The sequence below is a fragment of the Lathamus discolor genome, chromosome 5, assembly GCF_037157495.1.
Source record: "Lathamus discolor isolate bLatDis1 chromosome 5, bLatDis1.hap1, whole genome shotgun sequence".
Lineage (NCBI taxonomy): Eukaryota > Metazoa > Chordata > Aves > Psittaciformes > Psittacidae > Lathamus > Lathamus discolor.
This window is the reverse complement of record NC_088888.1, coordinates 55,436,199-55,458,563: the sequence shown is the minus strand read 5'-3', so window position 1 is coordinate 55,458,563 and position 22,365 is coordinate 55,436,199. Positions and strand designations below refer to the sequence as shown.

At 40.9% G+C, this 22,365-nt stretch overlaps 1 protein-coding gene and 1 long non-coding RNA gene across 2 annotated transcripts in view; one reads left to right on the top strand and one right to left on the bottom strand.

Moving 5' to 3' along the window:
* The window catches only part of NKAIN2 (sodium/potassium transporting ATPase interacting 2), a 559,359-nt gene that overhangs the window by 528,579 nt on the left and 8,415 nt on the right, over nucleotides 1–22,365 (top strand). Inside the window, exon 5 of the mRNA XM_065680962.1 lies at nucleotides 4,756–4,816. Within this exon, the coding sequence (XP_065537034.1) occupies nucleotides 4,756–4,816 (61 nt within the window). The remainder of the gene's footprint in view (nucleotides 1–4,755; nucleotides 4,817–22,365) is intronic.
* The window catches only part of LOC136015244 (uncharacterized), a 72,969-nt gene continuing 63,331 nt past the window's right edge, over nucleotides 12,728–22,365 (bottom strand). Inside the window, exon 6 of the long non-coding RNA XR_010613118.1 lies at nucleotides 12,728–13,387. This is a non-coding gene — a long non-coding RNA (uncharacterized LOC136015244). The remainder of the gene's footprint in view (nucleotides 13,388–22,365) is intronic.

The window sequence follows — 22,365 nt, the reverse complement described above, 5'->3', positions numbered from 1 at the left end:
TTATGTATATCTCCAGCCTCCAAAAATCTGTTTTAAAGAAACACTGTTCCTTAAGTGCACAGCAGCACAAAGTCTTTGTATGTGCAGCCCCTGTAAACTTAAGAAATCTGATTAAATTGCACTTGGTAGACATGTAACATTGGCACTTTGTAAAGTTCCCAGGACCAAAATTAACCTTCATGTAATTCTTCATTATTGCCTGAACTAGCCCATTTTTTGCTAAGATCTTAAAACCGCAGTGTTTGTAGAATCCTGCAAGATGAAAGTGAATACACAAGCCTCAGCTGTTTCAGAAGGTACTATGACATCTTTCCATAGAAAAACACAGTGTTTTTTTGGTTTTTAAATCTAAAGCCTGTTTTTCCCTTACAAAGTCCAGTTACAGAGTAGAACACACTCATTCACTGAGGCCAAGATCATGTGCTATTCCCACAACCCTTAACTCATTCATCTTCATCTTGAGCCTTCTCCTCATTGCCTTATTCCAGACAGATCTTATCTAGTTTTAGGTTTTGCTTTTTCCTTGCTGTCATTCTTTTCTTTCAGGTGTATGGCTTAATAAATATAACTCCTAATAATTATCTATGGAGATATTGCTTTAAGAGAGGGAAAGGTGGGGGCCATGAACACAAAAGACAGGGTTTCGTATAATAGCATTTTTCCCAAATCTGGTGCTATTTGCAGTATATGAAAACATTCATCTCCATAAAACAAGTGAGAAAAAGTAGCAAGACTGGATTTTGATAAATACCAATTCTGATCAAGTTTGATCACACCACTTGACATTTTGGGCAGGTCTGGAAGTACATTCACAGAAAACCTGGGATTTCCTAAGAATCTCTAGCACTGTAACAGAATACTGCTGATTTGGGTAGGAAATAGTCTGTCTACATTTTTTATTTGCCTTATACAGCTATAATAAGGCAATAAAATGCATTAACTTAATCCTGTAATTAATCTGATTGACGAGCCTTCAGTACTGTTGTTATATTGCTGACTTATTTTGGACTTTTGCTAGTCTTCGGGTTTGCCTTAGGAGAACGAATGATGGTTTTATCAAGGTGTTTATAGATGGAAAGAAAACAAAAACTGAAATAAAAAAAAAAAAAAAACATTTGAGATCACTGTATATAAAAATGGTCATCAGATGCCATCAAAGTAACACCCAAGGAGCTGATGCAGGGATGGGTAATGTCACGCTTTTAGAAAGAGCGATGCTCATTTATACTCTCATACGGACACATCAGGGAAAGTTGTAAAGAGACAATTTTTTCAAGCTGCAGAAAATTATGTTCATAAAAACAGGCATTCGCTAATTACGCTGAGAAGCACTGTTGTTAATGATTCCTGCTCCTCTGGAGGCCCATACTACAGCATGAAAATGTGAATGGGACAGATGTACACACCTAATCTGAATGGGTCTGGGATCCAGAACTGATCTGTTCATTGCACCTATTTCTTTTTATCTCTACATGGTTTATAAAAGAAAGCTTGGTAAATTAATTAATTAATTGACTAATTAATTAAAGGTATGCAAAGCAACAAGAGTTTTCAAGCTGGCTTTCTTAGTTTTAAACTGATTTTGTGAGACAGGCTCCTTCTCTTCTTTATCTCTGAGGACTCATTCACTTCCTTCTCACATAAGACAAAAATCTTTCTGAGATACTGAATCAGGAAGACTCTCCTCTGTGGAATTTTCATAATGATTTCAGCATTGCTATGTTTGAGGGTTTCCCAGGAATATATTAAGCTATGTGACCTCTATCATTTGGGTTGGTATGGTTCGGGTTTTTTTCCCTAATTTCTTCTGTGGGTGAGGAGTGTCTTCAGTGAAGTGTTTTGCTGAAAAATTATTTTATTTATTTTGTGCTGTATCTCGGTACATTGTAGCATGTTTTTCTGAGAGAAACAAGGTCAAAGAAATGCATCTTGCGCTATAACAGAGGTGGTAAATTTTGGGAGACCCCTTCATCCATGTGGGAATTCATTAATAATTTTAGATGGCTGGTCCCCAAGAAATCCCTGCTACATGCATAGGTGAGCTGTACCCTTCCTACAGGAGGTCTTGGTCCACCCAAGAAGCATGTTCTTCATCCCAAAGGTCTCAGTGGTCACCATGAGCTCAGGCCATTGAGCATGCTCAAAGTAAAAACTGCCACTTCTGGTTCTGAACTGCAGCTCTGAGTGTGTGCCCTCTGATGATGATGCAATTAGAAGATAAATCTTGAATGGCTATTAGTGGATCAGAACTGATAAATTGCTTGGTTAAAAAAAGAGGGGGAAATATCAACAGAAAGCCTAATGTGATTTTCAAATTAAAACAAAATTAGTATGTGTTCCGAGCAAAGGGTTGGATTAATGTGGGAGAAGGGGAGGTTTGTTTTATGAACTCTGATTGTCTCATGGGAAACAAACTTCCATTTGTATTTAGAACAAAACGATTTCCAGCTTTAAGGCACTCTTTTAATCAGCCAGCTCATCTGATGAAATGCTGTAGGATTTACTTATATATCGGAGGAGTTCCCTAGACATTTAAGAGATGCAACTGAATACAATTAAAAGATCAGTTGTAAGCACAATTTGTGATAGTTTGCTTGCTGTGCTTTTTGAGAGAATTTTAGTGAATTTGAGGTGTTTGAGAAGATAGTAAACTACTGAACTGTATTACAAGAAAAGCTTTACCATTTCAACCTACTAGAGATGCAACTATTCAGCTATCTTGGATCTTATGGTCTGTAAAAAGAGAACAGAGAAACTATTAAGCCAAGATTCACATCGAAGAATGGCATCATTTATGAACAAACTTTCCAGACCTAATTCGTTGCTGAATTAAACCCCATGTAATGTCATTGAAGTCAATGGGGTTATGCAGGGCATAAGTCAGTTGAGCAAATTAGGCCTCTGTCCTGAAGCCAAGAAACCAAAGGAAAGAGTGATCCAATAAAACAGAGATGAAACGCTGATATTAGCTGAGTGCCACTGTTCCTGGTACAGTGTGTTCTTTGTATCTAGCAGTGAATATTTCATCCTTCTCAGGTGTAAAATCTTCCCAGCAGCACTATAAAGCAGATTTATTATAAATGACAAAATTAATGATTTAGTTCTATTGTAATGCAGCTTCTGGGCTCCCAACAGGAACTTGAGCAGTTAGCAGACAACATCTCTGCTGGCTACAGTATCATCTCCAAATCAAGTCTTGATCTCTTCAGAAAAGTCTTGGGGATGGCTTCTTTTTTTTTCCTTTAGCTGTCTCTCACCCATACAGATGTTAGAAGCTAGAACTTGTAGGTGTGGAGAGCTTTAGACATAGAAAACTGACAGAAATATCAGGAATATCTGTGCGAGAGTTGAAGTAAATCAGGCATTGGTCACCATGAAGGCACTAGGAAACAAAATGGATTTGTTTGCATTTCATGTATATGGGTAATATTAAGGGCTCCAAGAACCTACAATATTTCAATGATTGGAGGTGTGCCTTGGATTAATGAAAAAAAAAATCCATTTGCACTAGCCAGCATTCATAACAATATATTGTCTTCTGACAGATTTAACCCTTTTTATTGTCTAAGCCACTGATTACTTTGTCTGAAATATGGGGTTCACACCACAGAGAGTTCAGTCCTGGCCTGAGCCTTTAGGCAGTTTTATTATCTGTATAAAGAAATAATTTCCACAGTCTACAGCTGGGTTTGCAGCTTATGAAAAGATCTCTGTGAGGTGACCTGTGCAGAATAGCACATTTTGGCAGCATGGCTCACTTTTCACTAAAGATAACAAACAACCTGAATTCTTTTACATCCTACTGTGCAAACTTCAGTGATCAGCTAAAGGATGAAAAACAGTTTGTAGGAAATCAGTAGAGAAAACTCTGCAGACCAACACATGAGGGAAACTGTGTAAAGCATGTAACATGCGGTACTTGCTGCTGCTCTAGTATTTGTCCTGTTGCTTCTGGTCTGACTTCCTAGCAATGACAAATTGCAGGAGGGACTAACAGAGGACTGACATGATACTTGGCATGTGTGATGTTGGCCATTTATTCCCTTTCTTTATTTTGTGGGGTGGTACTCCAGATCCACTCCAGATTTTCATTTTTCTAAATCCTTTTGCTTCTGTTTACAATTCATTTCTGGGAACACTCTAAGGAGAGGAATGAAGGGAACAAGATACAGATTTGCCAGCTGCAGCATGTGATGCTGCAATTAGATATGTCTTGAGGCTTGTGAGCTATTGCAGATACGGGAACAAGTCCCACTAATCCACAGTCCTAATTTCAAGTGATAAAATATCACTATATAGCCAGTTTGCAAGCGTTACTGAATTTGTCCTTGGTTTACTTGGCAAAGTTCTGCTAAAAAACAGAGTTCTGCTAGAGGGTCAGGTTTTGTTGAGTAACAAATTTGATTTTGACAGAAATATTTACGTTTTTCAATGACTAAAAGTCCATCCATCCAGCCATCCATTTGGTTTTCTTGTTTTCAATAACTAAAAAGATGACAATTCAGTAATGAAAAATTTTTGATCAATTTTTGCAAGTTTTATTGAAGGGTGTGTTTGTCAAGACAGATGCCAAAGATCCCTGACTATTTCCAATTAAAGTTGCCAAACTGTTGTGAAGAATTATCATCAGCTCATCAAACCGGGTCTGGTGATTTATTTTTTTTTTTAATTGTCTCTGTTGTTACTTTTTTAAAACTAACTCCCTTTTTTCTCTTGTATTTGCTTTACATCTAACGTTATTACATTTTGTTTCAGCTGATGGGCTTCATCTATGCCTGTTATGTTGTGAAATGTATTACTGAAGAAGAGGACAGCTGTAAGTACTAAAGCTTTATTACATACAAAATGAATTCTTTTTTTTTTTAAATCACCACACACACACTATACTGACTTTTGCTGACTTCAACCTAAATGCTTTATTATACTGTAACCAGAACATGCTTTCTGTCCATCCTTCTGGATCTAAAGTTTGTGAATGCCTGAAAGACAAAGGAGTCGTGAAACACAGCTAAAAAAATACATAGTCCTTTCTTCTAATTTTTTTTTCCTCACAGCTTCAGACATAAAAAAAATTAGAATCCCAACTTGTAAATACAAGCTTTGTTTTTATTTCCTTATCCCATGTTGTTATTAATTATCTTCGCAGTAACTGGTTACCACTGAGGCTATAGTTCTTCTGTGCTGACTTGTGTGTTGGCTTGTAAAAGCACTTCTGGCCAAAAATAGCTTTAGTTCCTTGCAGGACCTTCATTTAGGAGAGGTGAAACTGTGATGCTCCTCTTTGCTCCTGCTGCTCCCAGGGTGCAATTACAAGGTGTGAAATGATTTCACATAGATGTAAATTTGTGTTTCTTCTGTTTATTTATATCAATAGAAGCCTGTTGAGTCGAATTTGCTCTTATTACATGCTATGAAGTCAAGCCATTTCATTTTTTTCTCTGTTCTAAACCTGATTTTTTAAAAAGGGCCACGGCAGCATTTCAGTATATCTTGGGATTCATACTAAAGCACTTTAGAAACAAGTATCAGAATTGCATGTAACTTTGATAAAATATACATGAATCCTAGAGAGAGGTCTGCAACAAGAAGCTGAAGGGTTTTTACTTGATTGAGAGCACTGCTAGGGCTGGTGGGGGTTCCTTTGTGTATTCTCCTGCATAGAAAATAGCTTCAACCCTATAATCTATTGGCAATACAGTGCCACTATGAGCTGTCAAGGGGAAATATAATGCCGAAATCAAACCACACTTCAGAGGTCTTTCTGACTATGCTCGTTTCAGTTGTCTTTGTGTTTCTGTGGAGGCAAGGTATAAGAGTAAAAAAGGTTCAGAACAGGCATGTAGAGTAGGGGTATGTCACAAATAAATCTCGTCTTTTTAGGGAAGGACCCAGTCATACGTACTTTCCCCTACTTTCCCATTAAGTGCATTCATTAACCGCAGAGCTGGAGGATAGTGACTCCTTGCCCCCAAAATGAAATCCTGTTTAATACCATTTTGCCCTCTCTTCCATGCACTTAAATTTTTTCACTCTTCTGTAATGCTTTAGGGAATGATACTAGTAAAAAAGCAAGGAAGGGACTTGGCTCACCAAACAAGCGCAGAAATCAGAGCACATTTAAAAGGTTTCTCCCTTGGTCTGTAAAGCCACATTCCTTGCAGCAAAGTGCCACGGGCAATATGGTATTGTATTCTGCTCACTGCAGCAGGAGTTCGCTGTTGTTCAGAAGACACAGACTGTCATGCGTTGAAAGTGTTCTTGCTGTTGTCTTGCCTATTTTTGAGGCTTTTATTACTTTCTTAGTACATCTCAGACAGGCCTCTGCTTCTAGCAAAAGAGCCATCTTCCCTCTTTCTGAGGTACCGGAGTGAATCCCCACCCAGTGCAATAAAGCCAACACAAGCTCAGGCACTGCAGCATCACCTCTAGTGAGGCTTGGAAGCATGGCTGGGAAAAGAGAAAAAGGGAACTCCCATGGCTGGTTTATCCCAACACTGTGGTAATACTCAGATCCGATTTGGCCTCTCAGAGTTTTGTAAAATTAAAGCAGCTTTAATTTCTACTGAAAGGTTGCATGTAGCAGAAAGTAAGAATTATTCTAATTCTCTTCCTGTTCAGCCATCCACTCTGACATGTGCCAAGCACTCTCTGTGGCAGCCAGGGGCTACAGTCCATACAAATACCCACTGATCAGGTTTAATTTTAGATTGTTTTCTTTCCATTTAGATCATTTTCTCACCTTTTCTCTCCCTTTTGGCAACACACCCGTATATCCTGCTCCTCTGAGAAATAATATATCCTTTATGAATGCCGTGTTATTTACTGTTTATACTTCAGAGGGAGATGCCTAAGCATAACTTCCTCAGTACATTCACAGGTGGGGTCCTCTCATGTAGACCACGTGAGTAAGGAGTAGAAAAGCTTTCAGGAGAAGTGGAAGATGTTCCAGAGCCATTTCTAGAGCTTCGGGCATATGCAAGTCTTCGGTCTGAGATCACTTCAGATCCCCTAGATTTGTTTCTCTTCCCATAGTCTCTTTTTCCACTTTTCCAGGTCCTCACCCCTGCATGCTGCTGTGGAGTAAGCTGTGTGGCACAAAGGGATCAAGACACCCCTCCTGCCCACAGTGTACTTCCTCCCCCAGTTTTGATAGACATGTAGCATAGCAGAAAAAAAATCTTTACTCTGCTGCCCACCAACCCCTGCCTAGCATCTATATCATACCTGGTAAGGAGTGTTTGGCAGCTGGTGTGCTGTTTAGCTCTGTGTGCTAAAGGTGTGTCAGCTGTGAAAGATCCTCTGGTAAAACCAGTCACCACAAAGCAATTCTCCCACAACACTGCCTGCTTTCCCAGCTGCTGAAGTACTCTGTGAAGAGTAGCAGAGAGACTTCCATCTTCTTACCCACCTCTACATGCACAGACATCACAAGAGAAATCTAGATATCTGGTTTTCAGGACAAGTCATGCCTGTAAAAATGCGATTCCTCACTGACAGAGAGGACCATAAGGATAACCATATTGGGTCACACAAAAGGGCAGTTAGCTACAAGTCCTGCCTGATGAAACAGAGACACTAGTAAAAGCCTTTCTGATGGGAGAGTATCAAAAGAAAAACGCTGTTGCTTTTCACAGTGAGTGTGGTGGACACCCATACACTTAATTCCATTTCTTCTGCTTTACTAATGAGCCACAGCAATCCAGAAGAGGAGCAAAAGAGGCAGAAATACTGAGCCTGGCAGGTGTGGGCAGTAAGGTATAAAACCAGAGAAAAAGATATGCACTATCCAAGAGCCAAACATGCACATGTTCCATATTTTAACCATAGCAACATATCAACACCACTCTGGAGCAGAGAAGGTGCCTCATCTTTTTTTGGCGCTTAGCCTCAACTGTAGAAACACAATCAAGTTCCTCTTAAACTGCTTCAGCTGAATTAGCTTTGCTGTCATAGTAATTGAAACAAGCTGAAAGAATTACTATTTCTCTATTCTTTATGCAGATTTTAAGAGGACAAATGAGCAAGAGTAGAATTAAGCAAACATTTCACTAAGATTAACCTGCTCTAACCTCACTAAAGGATTAGAAATGGAACAACACAATGATCAAATCAGGGTCATAACTGGCCTGAATCAGCAAGTCTAGAGGTTTTAATTACTCACACACCAAATAAATCCAGCAGCAAGCTCTCTAAGTCAAAGCTCAAGTCCACACTACCTTATCTGCTTTAGGTTTAATTCTGCATCAGGGATTAAAGAAGAACCTGCTTTCCCTCCTGATACGGTACCAAGCAGTGCTGTAGCACTGGGTGCACCAGTGCTGAACTGCAGCACCCATCTCCAAGGTTCAGACAAGGGTGGCTTTTCCCCAGCTACTTCTCTTGGTGGTGGTTTGTTGCTCCTAAAGGGCACTTCTGCATCTTGTTCCCTGTGGCTGTGCAGGGAGGAGGAACTCTGAGGCTTGGAGCACTTTAGGTCCCTATCTGGGAGAGACGAGGGCGGATGGGTGCCCAGCAGGACTGTGGTCAACTCAGTGCTCTCCTTTTCACTACTGCCACTGTTATGTCCAAGCCATTGTCATTCTTATCTCATTACCATTATTAGCTGCAGCAATTAAAATATGAAAATGTCAGCAACAATCATCACTTGAAAGCATGCAATGGCTGTAAACTTACCGGAGCTCCTCATTTGTTTTCCAAAATCGTATTAGGCCCGCATTTTTCAAAGGCTGCGCATTATTTTTAACGACATTGAAATGTTCGTTTAATGTGCATTTCATCACTAGCAGTTTGGCTCCCTGCTATAAGCTGTTACTGCCGAACTAAAAGAAAATTCAGTGTATTTTTGAAAATTTTTATAAATATACAAGTATTTTGTGGAAAATCCTGAAATGTTGACAATACAGCAGCATCCTCCTGGGGTTTTTTGTCTGTAAGCAATTAAAAAAAAAACCTGGATTACTGAAGTGGAATTTTGCATTCACCTTGCAGGTTCTGTTGAGGGAAAGGAGACTGGCTTATTATTAGAAGGACAGCTGTGGCTGTTAAGGAACCCCAGCCTAGAAAATACCACCAATGTGTCCCACAGTGAAATCCTAACCTAGAAGGCTCACTTGCAAACCCAGACAAGGAGAAGAAACATTTACCCACCATATCACAATGGCAAGGCAATCAGAGAATAAATATGGGCTGACTGTTCCCTGAGGACCATAAGGTACAACTATCTCATGCTAGCAAGGATCCAGCTTGCACATACATGATCTTCTTTTCTCTTGGAATTGTTTCCAGGTAAACTGCAAAGCAAAAGACACCGCAAGGGGGTTAAGTAGAATTTTGCTGCATATTCCCTTGAGCCCAGCTTTTGGGCATGTCTGGCACAGAAATAAAGTGCTAAATAAGCTTTTAAAACTGTTTCACACACACACACACACCTCCCCCCACCTTTCCACCACCACCCCCCCCTGTAAAACCTTGAATTCAAGATTCTATTTGAATCCTTGAAAATGTTTGGGAAAACAATATCCCAGATAGGGGATATCTACTGGTGAGCAGTACAGCATAGCAATTATGTGCCAATAAACTCAGTGCCAAACAACAATCCAGTCTTGAATCCTAGGCCTGACCTGGAAAGGTGATGATAAAGATTTTCTTTTAATAGACAATATTGAATTCATATAGATGTGAGAGATGTGAAATATTGACAGACATGGGATAGGTAGAAAAGCCTTTTATTTCTAGCTCTGTTAGAGGCTGCCTTTCACTTTTGTTCAGGATATTTGACCTCTCCATATTCCCGTTTCCTATATTTAAAATGGGAAATAATGACAGGGACAATAACAGGCATGTTGCTTCATAACTTTTAGATTCTGGGATGAAAGGCACTATTGAAGTGCAGAGTATGCTCAGGTGTCACTATATTTCTGTGCCAGATGCTTTTCACAATCTGCTTAGCAAGACCTTACAGAGAAATAATACCTTGGCTTCCATCCCTGCTAAAAAAAAAACCCTCTAAAGCAAAGACAAAGAGAAACCAGTAGCAAACATTCAGCTATTAATTCTCCTCCTTTATTCCCCTTCCCATTTTCTGGTGAATACGGCTGTAAATCCTGAGACTACCTGGGCAAGAGAAAGATAGGAAGGAATCAGAAACTAAGGCTGAGGGAGATGGCTGAAGATAACTGCAACCATCTTTCTGCAGTCAAGGCTGGACTTGAATGCATCTCTGGAAGCTGTCATCCTGGAAAGCCTGGCAGGTCTCTTCCTCCCAGCTGAAAGATGACACCACAGCAACAGTGTAAGCTGCACCCCTACCAATGCTGCATTACCTGTTACACTTGTGTAATACAAGACAGGAGGTGCCATGTCTATCCAGCCCCATATCCAACATCCAGTAATAGAATCATAGAATAGCTAGGGTTGGAAAGGACCTTAAGATCTAGTTCATTTTCTCATCGACCAACACCCCCAAGTCCTTCTCCGCAGGGCCGCGCTGAATCTCTTCTCTGCCCAACCTGTAGCTGTGCCTGGGATTGCTCCGACCCAGGTGTAGGACCTTGCACTTGTCATGGTTAGACTTCATGAGGTTGGCATCAGCCCACTTCACAAGCGTGTCAAGGTCCCTCTGGATGGCATCCCTTCCCTCCAGTGTATCAACCAGACCACACAGCTTGGTGTCATCAGCAAACTTGCTGAGGGCGCACTCAATCCCACTGTCCATGTCACCAACAAAGATGTTAAACAAGATTGGTCACAACACCGATCCCTAAGGGGCACCAGTTGTTACTGGTCTCTACGGACATTGAGGCATTGAGCACAACTCTTTGTGTGCTGCCATCTAGCCAGTTCTTTATCCACAGAGTGGTCCATCCATCAAATTGATGTCTTTCCAGTTTAGAGACAAGAATGTTGTGTGGGACAGTGTTGAAGGCTTTGCACAAGTCCAGGTAGATGACGTCAACTGCTCTACCCCTGTCCATCAGTTCCGTAGCCCCATCATAGAAGGCCACCAAATTGGTCAGGCAGGATTTCCCCTCAGTGAAGCCATGCTGGCTGTCACCAAGCACCTTGTTGTTTTTCATGTGCCTTAGCGTGCTGTCCGGGAGAATGTGCTCCAAGATTTTACCAGGCACAGAGGTGTGACTGACTGGTCTGTAGTTCCCCTGGTCATCCATTTTCCTCTTCTTGAAAATGGGGGTTATATTTCCCTTTAATGATGAACATCTGGTGTTTACTTCCATATCTGCCATATTTGCCACATAGGCATATAAGAACACAGCAAGTTTGTAGTTCCCAGAAAATCCTGACAGTGCTTTGTCATTCAGGGACTTCCTTAGCCAGAAGTGGTCTCCTTGGGTTTTTTTCTTACAATGTTTTTTTCTTCTTTATAAATAAGTGGACAATTGTAAGTGTCCACTTGCATTTGAACCAAGAAAGTTTGTATCTAGCAGCTTCCCAAGAGGAGTTCCAGCACCTCAGCTACACATTTGGTTAGTTTTGCACCTACTGTTGTCTAAAGTATCCTGAATCTTTCTCTGGAAAACACCAGGTATTCAATCTTCACTTTTTCCGTGCTGCCACAGGTGGCATTCATCTCACACACCTACAGCTGCATGTAATTAGGCCTGAAGTTTAAACTAACAATTGAGATTTCCACCACAGTCAATAAAAGCAGGAAGATAACTCTAAAGAGCAATTTGCCCTGTCTGTGGTAGACACCTCCTCATAACAGGGTGAGTTGCTGGTCTGACTTGTTTGTTAATGCCAAGGGCAGTCTGCAGAGGCAACATAGCAGCAAATAAGAATAGAAACAAATACAGCCCAATATTTAAAACAGTTGCTGTCCCACTGCTGAACAGGTCATTTATGAATGAGAATGAACACACTACAAAAGTTGAAGCTACAGCTTGTTTTTCTTCACCTGCGTTCTCCAATTTACAGCCTGTGGCTAAATTAGAAGGTTTTTCCATTTTCTTGTTTCTTTTAGTGCGGTGACTGCTATGTGAACTAAGTAAACTAAAGGGAGGGAAATAGGATTCCTTTGGCTGTCAGGATGCTGATGAAAGCATGCAGGGAGAGAAGCCTTTGAAATTCCATGGTACTGCCTCATGCTCGCCATCCTGAAGAGAGCTGCTTTGGAAAACTGCAGTATCACAAGGAACTTTTAGGAAATTTCCTGAGATGCCTTTACAGCATCAACCTTTTGCACATTATTTCCCGTCAGTACTTCCTGCCATGTTCTGTCTTGGAGTGGACCTTTTGCAGAGCAGAAGGCTGGTGCTGTGTCTCATCCTCAGCACTGCGAAGCACAGGCACTCTGCATCCCACAAGGTGTGCTTGATTGGATCAAAAGCACAGGCTGAAGATATCTGACCTGGAGAGTGCAAGGTTGAAGTGCAAGAGGGAAACCCTATGGTGTGAAGATATGACAAGTGAAGCCAGCTGCATCTGAGATGCAAATGGACCTGAGCAGTCCAAGGTGTCATAGGGCTTGGCAGACATTACACAGCCTGGTCTGTTATCATTTGGCACTGCACTGCAGAAACAGAAACAAACTTAAAGCTCCAAGGAGGTGCAGTTTGTTTAAATAATAGCAAGTAATTAGTCTGAAGACAAAATCAGTGATGGCATTTTATAATTACAATTAATTTAAAGGTTAATTTCCTTTGGTGCTAAAATCTTATTTAAAACATTTACCAGGAAAGGAAATTAGGATGTTCCTATCTAGATGCATAGAATGCTTCTGGGAATCCATGCCTATTATCACTAGAAAATTAGGTTAAACTCAAAGTGGGAATTTCAATTCATTTTAGTATATAATAGATGGTGGTCAGGGCCTTGAGTCAGAAGGGTTGCTTAGGGTAGACTGTATGATTAGCATTTTCTTTGTTTGTGGGATTAATTGCAAATGTTTCCAACAAAAGGGCTGGGTTTATACATGAACAATCTTGACATGAAAAGAAAATTGGTTATGGATTGCTGCCTTCGTAGCTAATGAAGTTGATGTTCAGGGAATGCCTAGGAGACAGGATGTGGTATGAGGCAAATATATAAATAAAAACACACGGGGGGAAATGGTGATGTTGCTGGTTCCATCTATGATAATTTCTCTTCTCCTTCCCTGTCTTTGCTGCCACTCCCCTTGCATCCATCACTGCCTCCTGTGGGGATTGTCAAACTCAAGTTTAAAAAATGTCTAAATAATATAATGTAAAGCTTGAAGGAAGTAACATTTCCATTTCAGCAGCTCATCACAATGGGATACTGCTTAATAAAATCAATGCATTGTAACAGCCAGGGAGATTTACTTACCTTGCATCACTTTTTCTTTTAACTGTTCACCACCCATTTTATCTTTTCAAGAAAGACATGCTGCAGAAGTGTTGGAAAAGATCTGCATAGATGACACGGAATGAAAAGTTAACATCACTTTTATGAAGAAGGATATATTTCATACCAACACATTCTGAAAATAGTACTTGTCTTATCATTAATTAATTGTTTTAGGAGAAGAACACAAAGTCCAGATCATGAAACAGTGTCTCACACAGCTGCCTCAAACCAGTAGCAGAAATGAGGTAATAACTGGTGGTGGTTCTGACAACAAAAGCTGCAGCTGATTTGAAGAAATGTCTAGGTTGTTGCTGCAGCTGAAGAGGACATGGTCTTGCTTCCCACAGAAATGTTTTGACATTTTAAAATAAACAAAACTCATATTCAAAATCAGGAAAAACTAGCAAAATCTGACAGTCTTCACAAGCTGAAAATTGCATGGGAAACGGTTTCAAGCAGACTGTTATGTCTTGTTTTGATGCTGGTGAAGGACTCCATTTCAGTGTCAGTGTTTACACTGAATGGAGGGCAGGCTTTGTATGGAGGCCCTCCAGCCTTGTGCCTGTTGGAATATTTCTCCCTTTGCTTCAGCAGAGGGAGGGCAGCTTGGACCCCATCAAGCACAGGCAGAGGAGCAGCCCACAAGTGACCATGCAGGACTGCTAGCCGCATTCACCACCCTGGTTTCCCAGCCTCTGAGGGCAGCTGGTTGCCTCCTTGAGGGCTGAGCCAAAATGAGCTGCTGGAACACTACAAGTCCTGGTCAGTCAAACTCAGTCCAGACTGATTTCAGCAACGTTTTGGAGAGAATCTGTGATGAGGTGCTACAGGTGGAATAGACTCATTAACCATTTCCAGCGACCCTGAAAAGGACACCTGCCCACCGCTATAGCGTCTTCCCCACTGAGACAGTCAACGTGAGCTCCTTGCGGTTTCCTACATGCCTGGAACACAGCTTTGTGCTAAATTATTCTTAGCAGCGTGTCTTCTGTTAAAGTTTTCTTTGTTACTTTTCTTTCAAATAGGTCTTCATTAGCACTGGATTGTTAACTTTCATAGATTTGAGCCTTAATTCTCCACTTTGTTGCACCTACTAATGACTCTTTTTCTAATTTATTAGTGTGGTGGTCACACTTGGAGGCCAGTGCCACAGGCGTTTTCTTTTTCCTCCTTTTTATTTTTTTTCCTCTCTTTATTGCTTGCCCATAGCAATGATCTGACTAAGAACAATTTTTCCTGATGATTCATTTGATAACTTCTATGATAATTCAGTCTACCACATATTTTCTTTAATTCTTAGAATGATTTGCCCATCAAAAATATTGCAGGGCTAATATTTTTTTTTTTTTTTTTCTGGCTCAGTATTCAAGATGAGAATTTGAAAGAAAATGGCTATTACCCAGCAGTGTCCAGCTCCATCCAGTTTAGACAAATAATATATTCTTCAGACTGCTAATGTTCTCATGGCTGAGTGAAGGTCTTTTACAGACCCTTTAGTGAGCATTGGACAAGCCCCACTACAAGCTTGGACAGGGGTCAAGAGAGCAGCCTACCCGATGGCAACCTTTTTTCCAGGTCTATAAGTTTGACAAATGGCTTGCTGTGTTTATCATATATAAAAGGAACTGCTGATTATTTCAATCCCATATTTGTCATTGCTGTAGCTATGCTCTAGCCATTTCCTCCTGGCCTCTGGATCTTACTCTTGCCTGCCGTAGCCCTGGTCCCTGTTTCTTCCTTCAGCTGCTAAAGCCTTGCTTGTGCTTCTCAGCCCTTGCTTGGTTACTCCTGGTTGCTTTCATCATTGCTCCTTCCTGCTCAGCCGGGACCCTAGTTGACCTAGTTCCTGCTGTCTGCCAACCCTGCCTTGCTGAGGACATTGCTCCAGAGCAGTTTCTTCCTCATGTCCTGCTCTGAGGTTCTGCCACTGAGCAGACTCCTTCTCCAACTGGGAATACAACCAGAAGCTGGTCTTAAATTGAATGCATCCCTGCTTGGTCTAATTAGAGGGAGTAACAGACTGATATCCTTGTCAGTACCTCTGAATGGGCAGTGACAGCAGGTGATGTTTATCAGTTTTCACAAACCTGCACACCTTCTCAGTCCTACATCTTGACTCAGAAGGGCTGATCAAAGAATTAGCCAGGGGACCATCAGCAACAAAGACAGAAGAAGAGGCTGTAAGCCCTTATCCAACAAAAATCATAATAGGAAGAGAAGCAGCTGGAGGAAAAGCCACTCTAAAGCAAAAAATCACAGAATAATTTGGCTATTTTAACAGTAAGCAGCACAGAAATAGTGGCAATGTGGCAGAATCTGAGCTGAGAACCTCCACCAAACTTTGTGTAGGGATTTCCCTTTCCTGCTCCTGTGGCCATTATAGAGTTCGGAAATGCCATGAGGTTATGGTTTAAAAATCTGAGGGTTTGGGTTCACCTTGCAAATGGATGAGCTCAGAGAACTTACAGGCCATTGTTGACTTTGTGGCAGAAATGCAGTTCGTTGCACTGCAAGAATCAGACTGGGTGTCCAAACATTACGCCATTTCTGAGTCCTCCTGTGCAATAGAGAGGGCACAGCCTCACATACTGGCAGATGCCATCCTTCCACCTGCTTTCCAGATGCTTGGCTCTATCAAGTTTTACAAGTCTACTAAATCACTGTGCACTCAGCACAGACCGATAACATCCGATTATCATTGTAAACAAAGTTGATTGTGATTGTAGTCAAGCAAACCTTCTGTGTGCTATATTGTGGAATAGCCACCAGGCCAAGCTCACAGCATAAAAAGGCAACAGCACTAAAGTGTTTGGAAGTGCCTTCACCAAACAGCGAGGTGGGTAGCAGCATTCTGGCAAAGCTACAGGACCAAGGGTGTCCCCATATGTTCTTTTATATTTTTTCCCACATGTCATTTCTAAAGTTATTAAAACCAATCCTAATTTTACTCCCCTCCATTTTTTTCTCAGTTTGGCTAGTGTTTTGCTATCAGCATTTGTGCACAGCTCTGTCTGGTCTTACATACTCACTTCGGCACCAACAGTGCCTCCTGTGCTGTTATTAGGTATTTGCCACCAGTTTGTTTGCCATTTCTTATGTCTCCCACCTACAAAAGCAGTGGGGTGCCTTGCTGCTTTGGTGAAGTTTAATCACACCACTTCTGAGGCCTGAGTACAGGGGCCAGAGCCAGTGTACACAAATTTAAGACCTCACGTGTCAGATGGAGCCCATGTACACCATGTGTTCTCTCTCTTCTATACCACATAGGAAATATTTTCAGTCATGACATCAAGAAGCATCCATGTGCACATGCACGTATGCTTCCCTGGTCATTAGCACTTTTTAAATGCGTAATTGTAAATTTTTAATATTCTTTTAGTGCTTTAGATTCATGAATGTATTTAAGGACTACTGTGATGCCAAGCACTGTACGAACATGAACACCAACCCTGTTTCTTAGGCATTGCAATCTAAGTGTTAGACAACAGGCAATTGGTAATTGGTGGGTACAGAAAGAAAGTGAGCACAAAGAAACTATGAGCAAATATTATTCACTGTGGTAGACAGGAGTATAAGGGCATTGGCAAACTAATTACTGCCAACAGAACAAAGAAGAGTTTAGGGAAAATAATGAGAACTATTTGTGAATACATTCTCATAAGGGGAGAAAATGTTTGGAAATTTTACAAATATGGAGGTCAAGCTGGCAGCATGGGGTCAGAATTTAGCTGTTAGAACTGTAAGGAGGAGAGATTGGTGTGGGGTGTCTACAAAAGGCTTTAAATGTAGAAAGATTTAGCTTCTACTTGATGTGATATAGAAGGTTAAATCAGCAGCAGGATTCAGAGAAGAGTAACCTAGCAAAAAAGATGAATCCTGCAGCTATTGTCTCCTTAATTCCACATTTGGTGAGTTAAAAAAAAAAAAAAAACCCAAAAAAAAAAAAAACAGCAATTATGGTGTTTGACCCTGAGAGCCATGGGTAAATGTTGTAGCTGTGTCAACAGACCGAAAAGTCATCTTCTTCAATATGCAAAAATAAGCTTTGGAAATTAAACTGTGACAGCCCAAACCAAAGTTGACATCTAACTTATACCCCTGAGTGACAGGCTTGAGGATACAAGTGCCATTGTTCACCATGAGAGGTAGCAAAGAAGGTTAGGGAGGAGTGGCTAAGGTACAAGTTTTAGTCACGCTGGCCTGGAACTGTTGTTTACTTACCCACAGGTAAATATCACAGAGAGAAGCTGAGATTTCGGTTTGTATAGAAGGAGCAGAATGAGCACAAGCCAGGTAATCTGTGACACCCCAGAGAGCCGCCTATGGCAGGACTTCCTTTTGCGAGTACAATTACCCAGTTTACAGGAGGTGGAGAAAAATTAAAGGCAGATGTTACTGCTCCTGGGACTCTGGCAGCATCCTGGAGGGAGAACCAGCAAGAAAGGTGATGAATGATGTGAGGAGGAAGGTGAGCACCTGCAGAGGAGACAGCAGAGGCCAGCGAGCCAAAGGTTTCGGGAAAAAGAGAGCAGTGGCTGTGTGAAAGGTGGTTGGATGACCACGGAGAGGGCTGTGTGCACTAGGCTACCAATACCCCAATTTGGATAGGAAGTGATAATCTGACTGCAGTTCCAGCTGCTTGCAAGGGGTGGAACACAAGATGGGAGAAAATCTTCTACAGAGATGGAGGAGAGTAGCTCCTGAAAGTGTTTGAAACCTCTCAGGGGAGAGAAAGAGAGGGAATGGGACAAGAAGGGTTAAGGGTGGGGATGATTTTTTTATTAAAGGAATTTATGTGTGTTTGTATTGGGAGGGAATTGCAAAAAAATTATCAAGAGAGTCTGTCACTGGGACAAGCAGAAGTTTTATGGAACAATATTCTTGTATCATCTGTAGTAAGAGAGAAGGGGAAATGAATGGCAAAAGGAGTGAAAAAGGTTGGCAAACTGAAGAAAGGAGGACTCAATTATCAGTTTGCTCGTAGAAGAAATGGAAGAGATGGAGTGCAGAGAAACAGCTGGAGATGGGAGGAGGGAAGTGGATGAGGAGGTGATGGGGTTGTCTGGGATGGAACTAATAAATCTGGAGTAGCCAATCTACTTCATCAAGCAGATGGACAAAATAAGGGAAGAGAGAGGAATCAGTGAGAAAAGTCACCCTCTTTACTATCAAATAAGGAATTACCAAATAAGAAATCAGAAATCTGGTAGAAATTTCTGCAAAAGACGTTTTCACTTTTAAAGAAGGAGCCTCAGGCAGGAAGCACACGTGGTGATGAAGGCAGGGTTGAGTGCTGGCAGTAGATTCACCACTGTGAGAGGCAGGGCCTCATGCATCTGGAATAGAGATAAGCTAGTCAGCAAAACAATAGTAGCAAAGGAACAAAGTAAGGAAAGGGTCTGAAAGAAGTCAGGAAGTCATCCATGCTGCAGGTCACAGGTTGGCCAAGTACATGGCTATTTCCCAACCGTTCTCTTTCTTTTCCTTTACAGATAAAGCCACATCCTTATTCCCCTTCCTAAACTCGATATGCTTTCATATTTAGCCTGTCTACTTACATATCTTGCACGTCTTCTAAAACGCAAGGAAAGGCACAGTGTCAGCCACGTTTCTATACATATATGCCCTAAATGACTCCTTGGGTCAGGTCCTAAGCTAATGTAGATCATCATTGCTTCAGTGAAGTCACTGAAGACTTAGCTAAGAATCTGAATCTTTGTGCTTCTGTATTTGTATCTTACCAAGGAAAATTTCTGTAAGTAGAATAGTACCTTTCCTTTGGGTTTCTACAGGAAGATGTTACTGGTTTTATCCTGTGCTGTTTCTCTTTGTCCATCTGTTGATTTCATCAGCTGCAGTGCTTCTCACTACCCATTTTCTAGAAAGTCCCTTCTACCATATGCTAATGAGATCTTTTTTGTGCATCCCAGTTTAATGGTCCCTCTGTACACCACAGACTTCCAGAAATGAAAATTATAAACCCGTTTATGCTTCTCATTCTGTCCTGATATACACCAGAGACAATAGGGACTGTGACTATGAGCAGAGGCTGAAACTTCACATCACTGTGTGTGCTTAGTAATAGAAAATATGTCTCTATTTTGACCCATATCTCCAGTCTGTGTCAAAGTTGTAACCACAGTCATATGCCTGACAAGCACCTTAACACTAGCAAAGGAAGAAGATACTCCAGATAGATTTCTGTAATGCATTTTACAGATAAATAGTACTGCTAGTATCATATTCAAGTCCAGCTCGGAAAAAAAGTGTCTCAGCACCTAATATTTCAAAGGTGTATTTGGTTTGTGTGGCTCTAGGTTTTGGTAGCAGGGGTGGGCCATAGGAGTGGCTTCTGTTAAGAAGAAGCTTCCCCTGTGTCCAGTAGAGCCAATGCCAGCCGGCTCCAAGACAGACGCACCACTGGTAAAGGCTGAGCCCCTGTCTTTATCTTGACCCAGAAACCTTTTGTTGTATTCTCTCCCCTGTCCAGCTGAGGAGGGAGTGACAGAGTGGGTGCCTGGCATCCAGCTAGGATCAACTCACCACAAAAGGAATGGGATTCTGTGTTTATTTGTACTAGCACGTGTGCTTTTACTAAAGCAAAACACGACAAAAGCGCCACTTCTGATAACAGTGACATGTAAGATGAATGTAAAATAGAATAGTCAAAAATGTGTTTGATGGATGAGGTTAAGGATGGAAGCCTCTGCAGTGATTCAACTAATGAGTCTTGTTTTATTCATCTCATGTTACTGCTGCCAGGAATGTATCAGTCGTACGACACTTTTAGTGACCTTTCAGGCACAGCCAGGATAAAATGCCTGCAGAAAGGGCAGCATTTTGCATGCTTAAAGAAACTAGCTCTGAGTCCACAGGGAGCTTTTAGCACAGTCTGGACACCACAGGCTTTGCAGTGATGAGAAACTGCCACCATTCAGAAACCTTGCTACAAAGAAATTACTGAAATCCTTTTGTATTGGAGTTCACTTTCTAATACCCACATTTACCTACCTTGCAAAGTTTGTTCTTGCATGTAAGAAGCCATTGTATGCCTACTACAAGGTCACAGTAGTACTTTCTGCCCTAACATCATTTGGTTACACACATGGGAAGTTCCACAGTCAGCTGAACACAGAAATGTCTCTACAAGCTTGCCTTGTTTGCACTTGACAATCTGACTTGTTAACAGTCTGTGTTTACTCTGTGCAACAGGGCAAAGACACAAATCATGCAGAGATATTCAGCATGCAGACAAACTCCTTTTACTCTAAGAAATCTTTGTCTTAACACACTGGTTTAGCTTTCTGAAAACAACCCTAAAATCATCCTTAAGACCTTTTGCCCTGTGACTGCAAAGCAGGGTGTCTGTGCTTGCAGCCTTCTAATAATGGTTTAGCGGTTGCTTGAAGGGTGTTAGGAAGTGCACAGGAAATGCAAAGCTGGATGAATGCATATGAGCAATATCCATAATGTGACATGACTGACACCAGTGAGACACTCAGTCCAACACAGGTATTTTCTGACTTGTAGTGTTAGAGGTCAAGAATGTAAAAAAAAAAAACAGAAAACTGGTCAAGAGAACAACAAACCTTAGCTACAGCAAAAACTTCTATTCTCTTTGCTGCAGTCTTTGTATTTGAATAAAATGGGTTTGTTTCCTTCCAGCCTAGCTCTTCAATCAACAATATTCCTACAGTGAATTCTTTGTTCTGTGCCTGTAAACTTAGAATGCTTCCAAAGGCATAACCACATTGTAATGAAGTTATTCTGATAGCTACAAACAATAAGTAGGAACCAAGAAATGGCATTTATCTTGATTTTAGCAAGATTTTAACCCTATGAAAGGTTTGTGAGCAAGCCAGGGAAATACTGTCCAGATGCAGTTGTCATAGGTTGTGTGCAGAATTGTTTAAAACTCTATTTAAAAACTAGTTATCAACCAGTCAGGATGACATTTCAGATGGGATCTCACTAGGACCTTGGCTAGAGAAAGAATTCTCTTCATTATTTTTGTTAACAGCAAGAATGATCAAGGAGACAATATTTGTAAAAATTTCAGATGAAACAAGACTGGGGTGGTATGAGCACTTATGAAGATAGGATTAGAAGTAAAAATGATCTTGAGAAGTGGCTTGAAGTCAAGAAGATGAAATTCAGTACAGACAAGTGCAAAAGAACTCCTGTGGAGAAGAATCAATCAAGTGTCTTCAGATAAAATATGGACTACTTGGCTAGACTACAGTTAGTGTAAAAACATAAAAATAAAGATCTGGTTCTTAAGCATTTGCATGATGCTGTTGAAAAGGAGAAATTAAAAAAAAAATAAAAGGCAGGAAACCCATCATGTTAGTTCAAGTAATGTACAGAAGACCTACATGGCAGTTGTTCCAGTCAGTCCTGATTTGTGCATCCCACTGTAAGAAAAACAAGTAGACTGAGGAAGGATCGTCAGGCTTGGAAGTGTAGAGGCTTGAAAACATGCACTGTGAGAAAAATTTGAAAGAATTACATACGCATAAATCTGAAAAAGAAGGGTAGCATGAAAATACTTTTCGAAAATGCTTAAAAGTAGTTGTAAAAAAAACTCTTCATTTGTCTTTATATCCATGGGGACAAAAGGCCAGAATGTAGAAAGTAGTTAATTTGCAGGAAATTACATTTAAATTAGACATTAGGAAGTTAGGCTCAGGGAAAGGCACCACAGAGAGACTATAGAACCTTCTTCATTAGAGATGTCAGGAATTAATTTAGTAACACATCTTTCTGGGATAGGAGTATATGTAATGCTACCACAGAGCACAGAATGGGCAAAATTATTTATGCAGGGGCCATTCGTGCCAGGGAAGGTGGATGACAGGTTCAGCATGTCTGTGATTGCAATGCAGACATATTGTACCACTCCAGTCTACTGTTTTGGTAGCTCTTTGCTTGCAAAATACATGTTGGACAGAGAGGTACAAAAATTTGATTTTGTAACATGTCTGGAATGCCCGTGACTGCATGATAAATATGGTTAAGCATGACACATATTGAGGGGTA